At 47.9% G+C, this 12,808-nt stretch overlaps 1 protein-coding gene across 1 annotated transcript in view; it reads left to right on the forward strand.

Moving 5' to 3' along the window:
- The window catches only part of Cnnm4 (cyclin and CBS domain divalent metal cation transport mediator 4), a 39,482-nt gene that overhangs the window by 24,259 nt on the left and 2,415 nt on the right, over positions 1-12,808 (forward strand). The window contains exons 2-6 of the mRNA XM_031367182.1: positions 2,835-2,978; positions 3,241-3,375; positions 4,213-4,382; positions 4,691-4,787; positions 11,960-12,138. Coding sequence (XP_031223042.1) covers positions 2,835-2,978; positions 3,241-3,375; positions 4,213-4,382; positions 4,691-4,787; positions 11,960-12,138 — 725 coding nt within the window. The remainder of the gene's footprint in view (positions 1-2,834; positions 2,979-3,240; positions 3,376-4,212; positions 4,383-4,690; positions 4,788-11,959; positions 12,139-12,808) is intronic.

Below are 12,808 nucleotides of genomic sequence, written 5' to 3' on the forward strand. Positions count from 1 at the left end.
TTGTGGGCTGTGGCGGGTGTTGTGGGTGTTGTGGGTGTTGTGGGCTGTGGCAGGTGTTGTGGGTGTTGTGGGCTGTGGCAGGTGTTGTGGGTGTTGTGGACTGTGGCAGGTGTTGTGGGTGTTGTGGTCTGTGGCGGGTGTTGTGGGCTGAGGTGGGTGTTGCGAGGTTGTGATAGTAGTGCTGCAGCTGTTCCATTTAGGGCTGAGTGGTCCTAGTCGCTTTCAGCACTCTGACCAGTTAATGAATCTGTCCACTATCTGCTGCCTACCATATAAAGCTTCTCTGACTATGTCTGAGAAGCCGCACAAATCGATGGGTATAAACATAATAAACAAATATTTAGAAAGCAGTTTGACAATATGACCATTTAACCAAAGAACTTTACTAAGCTCCACCTGGGGGCCTATGACCTCCCCAGACGTGGGGATTTGACCAGGTTGACTGTGCCAGACATGAATTCTCTCCTTTAGAGCAGGCTTCAAATCCAGTCAGAAATGCCTTGTAACAGTTGGCTGTTGTTGCAGCAGTGGGCACATCTTGGCTCGCAGGCTGCTGCTTCAGCAGTGGCCAGTGATGGTTAACCCATTGCTTTCCTCTCTTCCCAGTAGTCTACTTTACATGGTATATTGGCAGTACAGAAACTCCAAAATTACTAACCCTGACATGCTGCGTCTCATGTCTGCATCCAGTTCTCCTTCCCTCTGCCTTTCTTCTGCTGCTGAATAGATGAAGAGGAATAGAGCGAGAGAAGTGAGGCTCCTTGCTGCCTCTGAACCTGCCTGACTGAAAGGACAAAATGGAGCTGTCTTGAGTAGAGGAGAAAGACTGTGGGGTCATGAGCTAGCTCCTAGCCCTGTCAGGTTCCAGGTGTTGAGGCTTTTAGCTTGCAGTTGGATAGAAGGTTTGAGGGCACGGGAAAGGGCTACAAAATTTTACTTAGAGTCTGGGAATGCAGCACAACTGTTAGAGTGCCTGCCTAACCTATACAGAGCCTTGGGTTGGGACAGCAGCACTCTGTGATGTGGGCAGGATGGTATAGTCCCTATAAGCCCTACACTTGGGAGGTAGTGGTGGGAGAGTCAGGGGCTCAAGGTATTCGTAGCTACACAGGGGGTTTCAGGAAGTTCAGCTACATGAGACCCTACCTTGAAGAAACAGAGCTTTTCTTTTAATTTGAGATATCTTGATACTTGACAAGTTAAGTCCCTAGGCAAGGACTCAGCTCTCCAGCATTAAGAGGTCAGGGAGGAACCAGGGATAGTGACTCACCTCTACACACATGTAATCCAAGCCCTTAAGAACTAAGTCAGGAGGATCATGAGTTCAAGGTCAGCACGAGCTACATGGTGCACCCAATTTCAAAAATTGAACACAAAATCTGGCTGCTCATAACTGCTGTCACTCCAGTTCAGTTCTGGGGATCTGACACCCTCTGCTGGCTTCCAGGGGCACTAAGAGTACATGTGGTACACATAATGCATCCGGGTAAACACACACATTTTTTTTTTTTTAAATTCCTGGTCCCAGCTGGGCAGGGTCACAGCAGGGAAGTGTCTGTTGCCAACAAGAAAGGGGTTTCCAGGAGGGGGCAAGGACCCCTGGCCAGCAGGTCTTCTAAGAATACAACCTTCCTATTGAAGGTTGTTGGTGACCTTAACAGAAGCACTGTCTGTGAGAAAGAAAGGTTCTGCCAGGATAAACAGGAGTCCCCGTTGGCTACGCACACAGCTTGGGGGGGGCCTGAGCTAGCCCAGCAGAGGGTTCTCAATGGCTTCTTAGCCAGGAATCTTTTTGTAGGGCCCAGTGGGCAAGCCAACTTTAGGGCTGGTGTCAAGATTTTTTGGCATTAAGCAAGGCCAACTGTTCAGTGGTTCCCTAGGGCTCCATACCCTCAAGGTGCCTGTCATGTGGGCAACTGCTAGACTCTCTGTGCAGCTGTCATGTATGTGCCCCTGACCATGGGCTTCCTATGGTCTTATACTATAGCCTCTCTCTTCCTGGAGGCCTCAGAAGGTGGAGGCCTGACAGGCAGCACCAGGCAGAGCCTGTCATTTCTATCCTCCTTAGGTTTTCTCCTCCTCCTCTTCTTCCTCCTCTCCATCTTTTTTTCTTCTTCTTGTGACCTGGGGTTAAATATAGTCTAGGTAAACCTGGGTTTGGTTGTGTAATCCAGGATGGCCTCAGACTTGCAGCAATCCTCCTGTTTCTGCCTCCTGCATATTGGGATAACAGATGTGAGTCACCATACCCAGTTTCTGTACTCTTTAAACAAAAGGTCCTTTTTAAAAAAAGATTTATTTATTTTATGCATATGAGTACATACTGTAGCTGTACAGATAGTTATGAGTCTTCTTCTGGTTGTTGGGAATTGACTTTTAGGACCTCTGCTCGCTCCGGTCAGCCCTGCTCGCTCTAGTCACCCCGCTCGTTCTGGTAGACCCTGCTTGCTCAATCCCTACTCTCTCTAGCCCAAAGATTTATTTATTAGTATACATAAGTACACAGTAGCTGCCTTCAGACATACCAGAAGAGGGTGTCAGATCTCATTACGGATGGTTGTGAGCCACCATGTGGTTGCTGGAATTTGAACTCAGGACCTCTGGAAGAGCAGTCAGTGTTCTTACCTGCTGAGCCATCTCACCAGCCCAAACAAAAGGTTCTTAATGTAAGGCCTTTACAAGCACTGTGGGTCCTTCTATTCATAAGAGCAGTATCTGCTTGTAGGAAAAGCATCAGAAACCTGGACAGGAAAGCCAACTCCAGTGACCACCCAGTGACTCAATCTAATGTGCTGACACTGCTTCATGCCTGACCTAGTGTGCTGTCCCCACAGGGAAGTCTCACCTGGCCATTGTGCAGAAGGTGAACAACGAGGGCGAGGGCGACCCCTTCTATGAGGTGCTGGGCCTGGTCACCCTGGAGGATGTCATCGAAGAGATTATCAAGTCTGAGATCCTGGATGAATCGGACATGTACAGTGAGTTGAGCCCTCGACATGGGCCCAAAATCCTATTGTATCTCTGAAGTCTGGTATCCCTAGGTAAAGAGGCTTCAGTGCAGGGATGTGAAGGCCCCCAACCCTTGAGTCAGGTCTGGTAGCCAGCTAGGTGCCCTATGCTGGCTGTGGGGAGGAAGGGCACAATGCCTAGCCTCCTCTGCTCTCCCTGCCTGGGGCCTGCTGCTCCATGTGGAGAGAAGCCTGGGAACTAGGGTTCAGGTCCAGACCTTTCCTCCTACAGCTGACAATCGAACCCGGAAACGGGTGTCCATGAAAAACAAGCGTGACTTCTCTGCCTTCAAGGATGCTGACAATGAACTCAAAGTGAAAATCTCACCTCAGCTTCTTCTGGCTGCTCATCGCTTCCTGGCCACAGGTAAGAGCGTGACGTGCCTTCCACCATGGGTAGAAGGAAATATAGTCATAGAGGGAGTAACCCTGGGCCTCTGGCCATTCCTCCCACGGAGAGCACTGAGTACTGGAACACATTCACCTTGGAAGGGTCTAAATATTCCCCCTCCTCCCATGGAGAGCACCGTGTTCATCATGGCTGCCACCGACTTCCAGACACAATCTAGCTAGTTTACAGAGCAAGCACGGAGACATCCAAGGGAGTACCTGGAACCCTGGGCCCTTCAGGCTATCTCCCTCTGGCCTGCTCACCTGCTCTGACATAGGGCCTCCACCTTCCCTCTGCGCTGTGCTGGTTCCTACAGAGCTGACGTGTACCTCAGCAGCACTCCTCCCATCTCCTCTAATTTAAAGCACCTTTGGGACATGGGTGACATTGAGACAAACCCCACCATCCATGCTGCAGCTTCCCTTCCAGGGGGGCTCATTTGGTAAAGTGCCGGTAAACCCCTTTCCCTTTGTGTTTTTCCGATATGCTGCAGAGTGGTAATTGTAGGAACACTTAATTAACATGCACAAGCCACCACCACCAGGGAAGTCATGTCCCCATCTTCCTGATGAGAACATGGAGATACATAAGTTCAGTAGTCTTCCAAAGGTCATGACTGTTGTACCGGAGCTATGCAGACTAGCTGGTGCCATCTAAGTAGCAGAAGCCAAGCGTGGTGCATCCCAGGGAGGTGCAGGCTGAAGAAATGGTGCAAGCAGGGAGGAAGCTGTCCTAGTACAGAGTAGTCATGGTCACTTAGGTTTGGTTGCCTGTCCCAGGTGCCTGTGAAGTCCCCCTCTCTCTCTCCTGCAGAGGTGCCACAGTTTAGCCCCTCTTTGATGTCAGAGAAGATCCTGCTCCGACTGCTCAAATACCCCGACGTCATTCAGGAGCTCAAGTTTGATGAGCACCACAAGTACTGCACCCGCCACTACCTGTACACCCGGAACAAGCCGGCCGACTGCTTTGTTCTCATCCTGCAGGTGAGCCTCAGACCCAGGGCCTAGGTGCACAGGCCGCTCACGCCTCCCCACACCTGCACCTTGCCTTCTGTTGAGCCATGAGGGAGTGTGTGGCCTACCCTTGAATGTGCTTGCTCCAGATTGTGCATAGTCTCCAAGAGGACACTCTTGTGCCCACAGGTCAAGCCCTTGAACACTGCAGGGCTCTGTGGCCAAGTGTTTTTATGCTTCTCTATTGTGTGTTCTGCCCTGCCTTAGCCCCTTTCCCATTGCCACATAGGCCTCAAACCATCTCAAGCCATGTTAACCTTAACCCTATGTTCTTTCAGGGGAAGGTGGAGGTAGAAGCAGGCAAGGAGAACATGAAGTTTGAGACGGGTGCTTTCTCGTACTATGGGACCATGGCACTCTCCATGGCACCCTCAGGTGAGTTGTGGGCCAGGTCCCTGGAGCCCTCTGACACTTGTAAAGTAAGGGCCCTGGATGGCTCAGAGCAGAAGGAGGTGAGAAGGGCCACAGTTGCCAGGCCTGTGGGAACAGAATGGCCTCTTTCCTTTTGGAAGGCTGAGGGCAAGAGAGGAGCAGAGGGTGTCCTGAAGTAGGAAGGGGACCAGCTGCTATGGGAAAGACTGCAGTCAGGGATGGTCAAGGGACCAGGTAGCTCATGAGCACCCGCCTTTGTCTGCAGACATCGTGGTGAGATTAGGATGCAGTGGTTGAGAGCCACTGGAGTACCATGATTGAAGCACCTGTATAGGATAGGGGGACACAAAAGACTGTGGCCTGGAGAGCGGTAGCTAGCTCAGAATGATTTGCCTGTAGATGACTTTCTCAGGGCCTCAGCAACTGCATTTTGGTCAGCTTTGGGCAGACATTGGGAACTGGGTCCCCCAAGGATGACCTCTAGTACTGGGTGGCTCAGGAGGTCATTTTGGGGAAGGATAGAACCTCAACATCCTAGCAAGTCTCACTCTACCCCCCAGTCCCCCCAAACAGGATTTTCCCTGTGTGAACACTCTGACCTAGGCAAGGGTGTGCCAGCTTGCTAAAAGAATAAAAATAAGAATAAAAGCCAACTGTTAAATGGATTGTTGTTTTATATCAAACAACTTTTATAATACTTATTTTTATTGTTATAATATTTTATAAATTTTAAGGAATATGACAAAAAAGATATTGTAGGTATTGAAGGGGGGTCTATGGGAGGAGTGGTGGTACAAAAGGGGAACAAGAATGTGATTCAATTCTATTTGATTAAAATATGTTTTAAAATGTTAACAAATTCAGATAAATTGAAATCATGTAACTTTTCTCATCATAATGCAATAAAAGTTTAAAAAAAAAAAAAGAATAAAAGCCACGTTTGGTGCCTAGAACAGGCTATGCCAGGAGGTATTGGCTCTAGCTTTAGGGATTCCTGTGCCGTGCTTGTCTCTTTGACAAGATGCTCCCAATGCACAGGCCAGGGCATCTGTGAATATCAACACAGCTTAAACACCACATCCTCTGCCCGTGCGTTAGGATGAACTGGGGTATTACAGGCTCCTGGGATCAAGATCGAGGGCAAACAAGCTGGGCTCTAGGGCAGCTATACCTCGCCCGCACCTGTCAGGTCTAATGAAGAGTGACCTGCCCCTGCCAGAGCATCCTTGTCTTGTTGCTTGAGAAGTTTTGTTTTTTTGGAATGGCCTTGCTTTGTAACTGGCCTAGGACTCTTTTTCCTCCTGCCTTAGCCTCCTGATGCTGAGACTGAGATAGACACCAGCTGGTGTTTAATGCAGGTACCAGCTAATGTTTGGGGAGATCTTGTTCAGAAGGGCTTGAGGGACTGCTCCCAGTTCTGATGAACAGTGGTTGGAAGCCAGGCACTTCTGCGTTCAGCTCCTTGGTCTATCCTGAAGCCAGGCACTTCTGCATACAGCTCCTTGGTCTATCCTGAAGCCAGGCACTTGTGCATATAGCTCCTTGGTCTATCCTGAAGCCAGACACTTCTGTGTTCAGCTTCTTGGTCTATCCTGAAGCTAGGCACTTCTGCATACAGCTCCTTGGTCTATCCTGAAGCCAGGCACCTCTGCATACAGCTCCTTGGTCTATCCTTACCACCAGCACTGTTCTCATCTACGTGTGTCCCTTAGATGGGACTCTGTCCCAGTCCCACCCTACTCTGCTTGAAGTAGCCTGACCGATCAAATCAGCCTCTCCATCCTGTTCCTGGGGCCTGTGACCCCTCCAGGTCACTGATTTCCTCCTCTGTTGCTCCAGCGCCTCCTGTGCAGGCTGGGTGTTCAACAGGCAAACTGAACTCCCTGCTGCTCTCCTGGCTCTCAGGTAATGGAGCATGCTAGAGAAGTGCACAGCACCACCTGTTGCTAGAGCTTTGAACTGCAGCTGCACTAATGGCTCCCTTAGGAACCTGGGGACTTAGGATCTAGCCTGACTCTTAATAGGTATTGTCTCTACGAGTTCACTTTCTGGGTGGGTCTGCCACAGTCCTGGAGGGGCTTTTTCAAAAGTCCATCAGTCCAGGATAAAGCATAACCCAGCAGAAACAGTCACATGCACTGCCCAGATGATAGGCTTGGGAATGGGAGAGTGTTCCATACCAAGCCAGGTGAGCATGCTCAGCCCGAGGAAACAGAGCCCAGCAGCTAGCACCCTGCTCCAACCCATTCAAATGCCTCTGCAGGATGACATGCCAGCCGTCAGCTTTCTTAGGTTTTCTTCATAGCCTAAGGAATGAGGATACAGCCCCAGTCAGCCCATCCCTCTAAATCTGTATCTACTCTTCTTTTTTGGGTTTTTTTTTTGTGACAAGGTTTCTCTGTATAGCCCTGGCTGTCCTGTAGACCAGGCTGGTCTTAAACTCAGAAATCTGCCTGCCTCTGCCTCCCAAGTGCTGGGATTAAAGGCCTGCGCCACTACCACCCGGCATATGTACTATTCTTAACTAAGCCCCATCCCTGTCTTCCTTTCACTCGAAACATGGGAATAACACTGTCCCCAGTTCAGAGAGCTTTGGGGCAGTGAAAGTGAGAGCTGATATAGAAGATGCTAGAGTCCAGCTGTAATATCCCTCTTTCCTCTGTAACAACTAAAAGGGGACATTCTCATCAGCAGCTACTCAGGGAAAAGCCAAATGCCAGGTGCTGTTCCTGGACTTGGCCTCTCTGAGAACCATAGGAGCAGTTAGAGACATTGAGCTTGAATCCTCACATGCACTGCAACCCCAAGGGGTGTGGGAAGGAGCCAGTCACCTTCAGGTTCTGACCAAGCTCAGGAGCCCTCCACAGGTCAGGACCAACTCAGGACATACACACCCTCTCACTCACTCTCACATAACCCAAAGATTCACATATGTTAGACAAGTATCTACTACTGGACTACATACCTAGCTACCCAGCCCCTCAATTTTTACTTTCTTTCTTTTTCTTCTTTTTATCACTATACTTGATTGCTCTTGTTATTTTTTTTAAGATTTATTTATTTGTTTTAAAAAAGATTTATTTTATGTATATGAGTACACTGTAGCTGTACAGATGGCCGTGAGCCATCATGTGTGTGGCTGCTGTTGAACTCAGGACCTCTGCTGGCCCTGCTCGATCCGCCCGCCCCCAGCTCCAGCCTTGCTCGCTTGCTCTGGCGTAATTTACTGCAGCTGTCTTCAGATGCACCAGAAGAGGGCATCAGATCTCATTACGGGTGGTTGTGAGCCACCATGTGGTTGCTGGGATTTGAACTCAGGACCTTCGGAAGAGCAGTCAGTGCTCTTACCCGCTGAGCCATCTCGCGGGCCCGATTTATTCATTTTTATGTGAGTACATTGTAGCCCTCCTCAGATATACTAGAAGAGGACATCAGATCCCATTACAGATGGTTGTAAGTCACCATGCAGTTGCTAGGAATTGAACTCAGGACCTCTGGAAGGTCAGTGGCTCTTAACCACTGAACCCTATTTTTTTTAAAGTTTTATTTATGTATGTATTTCACTTATATGGGTACTTTGCCTGCATGTACATCTGCTCACCATGAGACAACATCAGACAGTTGTGAGCTGTTGTGTGCGTGCTGGGAATTGAACTCAAGAGAACAGTGAGTGCTCTTAACCACTGGCCCATTGCTCCAGCCCTGATCTTTACTTTCATTGTGTGAACTTTTCTCTTAGTGTTTCCCAGTATACCACCCTATTCTAGCTCCCTGTCTAAAAATAATAAAATGGTGACTTAGTTGTCACTCACCGACTTCGGTCTCCCTCCCTGTCCTGTTCTAATTCTTGTCTCATGGGTGACCAGGACTTTATGCACCGGTAGCCTGAATCCTGGTGTTTGTATCTAAAATGGCACTCTTCCGTAAACCTCCATCGGGGTCAGATGAGAAGACTCAGAAGGTGACAGTTCTTGCCTGAGCTCAGTCCCCAGAATCCATGTGGAATGAGACAGCTGGCTCCTGAGGGCTGTCCTCTGACCTCCATGAGTGCACATAGTATGCACATGCATATTCATGCGTGCACATGCACATATACACACTAAAAAGTAAATATAAAGGGACTGGAGAGATAGCTCAGTAGTTAACTGTTCTTCCAGAAGTCCTGAGTTCAATTCTCAGCAACCACATGGTGGCTCCCAACCATCTGTAATGGAATCTGATGCCCTCTTCTGGCTCGCAGGTGTACATGCACAAAATGCATAATTTTTTAGTCTTTAAAAAAATAAAAATCAGGGCTGGAGAGATGGCTCAACGGTTAAGAGCACCGACTGCTCTTCCAAAGGTCCTGAGTTCAAATCCCAGCAAGCACATGGTGGTTCACAGCCATCTGTAACGAGATCTGACGCCCTCTTCTGGTGTGTCTGAAGACAGCTATTTACACATACTTACATATAATAAATAAGTAAATCTTTAAAAAAATTAAAAAATAAAAATAAAAATCAGGGCTGGTGAGATGGCTTAGCATGTAAGAGCACCAGCTGCTCTTCCAAAGGTTCTAAGTTCAAATCCCAGCAACCACATGGTGGCTCATAACCGCTCGTAATGAGACCTGATGCCCTTTTCTGGTGCGTCTGAAGATAGCTACAGTGTACTTATTTATAATAATAAATAAATCTTTAAGCTGGAGCGAGCAGGGACTAAGCAAGCGGGGCCAACCAGAGTGAGCAGAGGTCCTAAAAGTCAATTCCCAACAACCACATGAAGGCTCACAACTATCTGCACAGCTACAGCATGTACTCATATACATAAAATAAATAAATAAATCTTTAAAAAAAAAATCAGGGCTGGAGAGATGGCTCAATAGTTGAGTAGAGTGCTAACTGCTTTTGTAGAGTATACAGGTCCAGTTCCCAGCAGCCACATGGCACCTTACAATGCTCACTTTTTTCTTTTTTTAAGACTAGGTCTTATTCTGTAGACCAGAATGGCTTGGAGCTCATTACATAGCCCAGGCTGGTTATGCATGCATGTAGTACTTTAAATTCAGTTCTTGGGACTACTCAATGAAAGAGCTTTGGCTAGTCTGTTCTATAGGCCCAAGGTTTGATACTCAGCACAGTAGTAAACAAACAAATTCAGCTCCTGTTGTTGTGTTAGTAAGTGTTAACTAAAGAACCTTGAGTTTTTTAAAAAATTGATTAAAGTTATTTGCATGTATATGTGTGCAAGCAAGTGTGCACAGGTGCACATGGGCAGTCAGAGGACAGCCTGTGAGAGTCGGTTCTCTCCTTCCATCCTGTGGTCCAGGGATGGAACTCAGGTGGTTAGGCTTGGTGGTGAGTGTGAACATATTAAGTAGTAATGCCAGTATTCTTTTTCTCCCTGGAACCTAAGCAGAGTTTCTGTTTACATTTGCTCTTGCACATGGTCTTCCAGTGACCCTCTGGTTCTTACTCTTTGTAGTGGAGCTGCTACCTGTGTATATTCCTAGTTTGTTTGTTTTTTTCCTAAAGGACAATCAAAGCTACATGTAGGCGCCTGCATAGTCTTACTTTGTTAAAGGCTGTATTGGTCCACTGAGTCACTGGGTCCAACATTCTGTCTCTGCTGTGGTTAACTCAGTAGTTAGTAACTTCTTAGCTACTTAGAGCAGTGCAGATGAGCCCACTCAGGTCTGCTCCAAGCAAGCTCCCTCACTCTTCAGGGTTAGTGTCTCTGTGTACACCAGCGTCCTCTAAGTGTTCTCAGTGCTAAGAGCCAAGGATAGGATAGCTCAGTGCCTCTGTATCCTTCTTCTTCCTTTGGACTCCAGTCACTGCCCCTGCCTGGGTAGAGAGGTCTATGCCACCTCTGGTACCTCTGGCTTTCTGGGACAAGGACTGGTTACCCCATTCCAGGATTGGGGTTACACATAGACCACATCTTTGACAGATACCGTGTTGCCAGGGTAGGATTCATAGTGAAGATGTAAGCTCTATGTCTTATTTTTCTTGAGACAAGGTTAGACTAGCTGAGGTTAGTCTAATATATAGGATTACAGGCACGGTTAGGTGAGCTGTTCTTTTTAATACATGTATTTTGTTTAGTATATACAGTTTAAGGCAGTTTTGGTACTGTGCACCTATAATCCCAACACTTGGGCGGTAGATAGGAGAATTGTGAATCAGAGACCAGCTTGTGCTGTGTAATGAGAACTTGCTTCAAAAAAGTTTTTAAGGGACTGGAGAGATGGCTCAGCGGTTAAGAGCACTGACTGCTCTTCCAAAGGTCCTGAGTTCAAATTCCAGCAACCACATGGTGGCTCACAACCATCTGTAATGGGATCTGTTGCCCTCTTCTGGTGTATCTGAAGGTAGCCACAGTATAATGACATATAATAATAAATAAATTATTACATACAATAAATAAATTATTATTAAAAAAGTTTTAAAAATTATTTTACTTAGCTGGGCGGTGCCAGCACACACCTTTAATCCCAGCACTTGGGAGACAGAGGCAGGTAGATAAATCTTCGTGAATTTGAGGCCAGCTTGGTCTACAGAGTGAGTTCCAGGACAGCCAAGACTACACAGAGAAACCCTGTCTCAATTTTTAAATTGAGACAGGGTTTTTTTTACTTTTTCATTCATGTGTGTCTGCATGAGTATATATTCACCTCTATGTGGAAGCCAGAAGTTATCAGATCTCTTGACAGTGTTGGTGGGGCACAAGACCTGATGCATGGCTTCTAGGATATGAACACCAGTCCTTATATTATGCAGTGAGCTTTCTTAACCAAGCCAGCCTGTCTCCTGGTCTTTCTTTTTTTAAGGCAGGGTCATTTTGTGTAAGTTGGTGTTAGACCAGGATGGTTTGTCTGTCATGTGGGAAATCATTGTTATCTTCACTAATGCGGGGTTTTGAGGCCATAAATGTTGTCTTGGTTTTCATTTTCTGGTTGGTTTGCTTGGGTGGCATTCTTAATACTTATCATGTGACACTTTTAAGCTCGATAACTCACTGACCCTGTGCAGTAAGAGCTGCTGTGTGTATACTTCTGTTTGCCCCTGAGAGCTGTGACCTGTTCTGTGTGGAACAACATTGTTGGAGTCCCTAACATTCATGGCCAAGGCTGGGTGAGGAGCTCTAGCAAGCCCTAGGGCAGGCTCTGTGCTGATTATGTGCTGTCCCCACAGACCGGTCCCCAGCCCACCCAACTCCACTCAGCCGCTCAGCCTCCCTCAGTTACCCGGACCGCAACACAGACTTGACACCCTCCTCCCTGGCAGGCAGCAACCAGTTTGGCAGCTGCATTCTGGGCCAGTATGTTTCTGACTTCAGTGTGCGGGCGCTCACAGACCTGCAGTACATTAAGGTAAGTGCTTCTCATTTCCCACCTCTGCTGGCCTGCCTCTCGCATTTACATGGCTCTGTTCTGGAGGCATGTGAGTCTCTTACCTGCCAGGCCAACACTGCACCACAGAACTACATTCCTAGCCCCTCTTGCTTTGTGGTTTTGTTTTCTTAAGACACAGTGTGACTGTGTAGTCCAGGCTGGCCACAGACTCTGAAAACCACCTGCTGCAGCCTCCTGAGTGCTAGGATTCCAGACATTTACCATCACACCTGGCTAGGACAATTTGATGGCGGTGATGGCTGAGTGTGTGTGTGTGTGTGTGTGTGTGTGTGTGTATGTGTGTATGTGTGTAGGTAGGTAGGTAGGTAAATGAAAAGACAAAAAACAGAGTCTTCTCTGTTCACTTTTATGTGGGTTCTAGGGCTTGAACTTGGGTGCCCAAGCCTGTGTGGCAGTGTATTTAGCTACTGATCCCTCTTACTGGCCACTAGAAAGAACACTTTTCCTTCCAGCTCTTTTGGAAAGCACCACCCTGTCACATCTCTTCTGGTCTCACCTAGCTGGGTCTTCACATCTCACACTTGTCTCTCTTCCTCTCCCTCTCTCTCTCCCTCCCTCTCCCTCTCCTTCTCCCTCTCCCCCCCTTCTCCTCCTCCTCCTCCTCCTCCTCCTCCTCCTCCTCCTCTGC

The sequence above is a fragment of the Mastomys coucha genome, unplaced genomic scaffold (genome assembly GCF_008632895.1).
Source record: "Mastomys coucha isolate ucsf_1 unplaced genomic scaffold, UCSF_Mcou_1 pScaffold14, whole genome shotgun sequence".
Classification (NCBI taxonomy): Eukaryota; Metazoa; Chordata; class Mammalia; order Rodentia; family Muridae; genus Mastomys; species Mastomys coucha.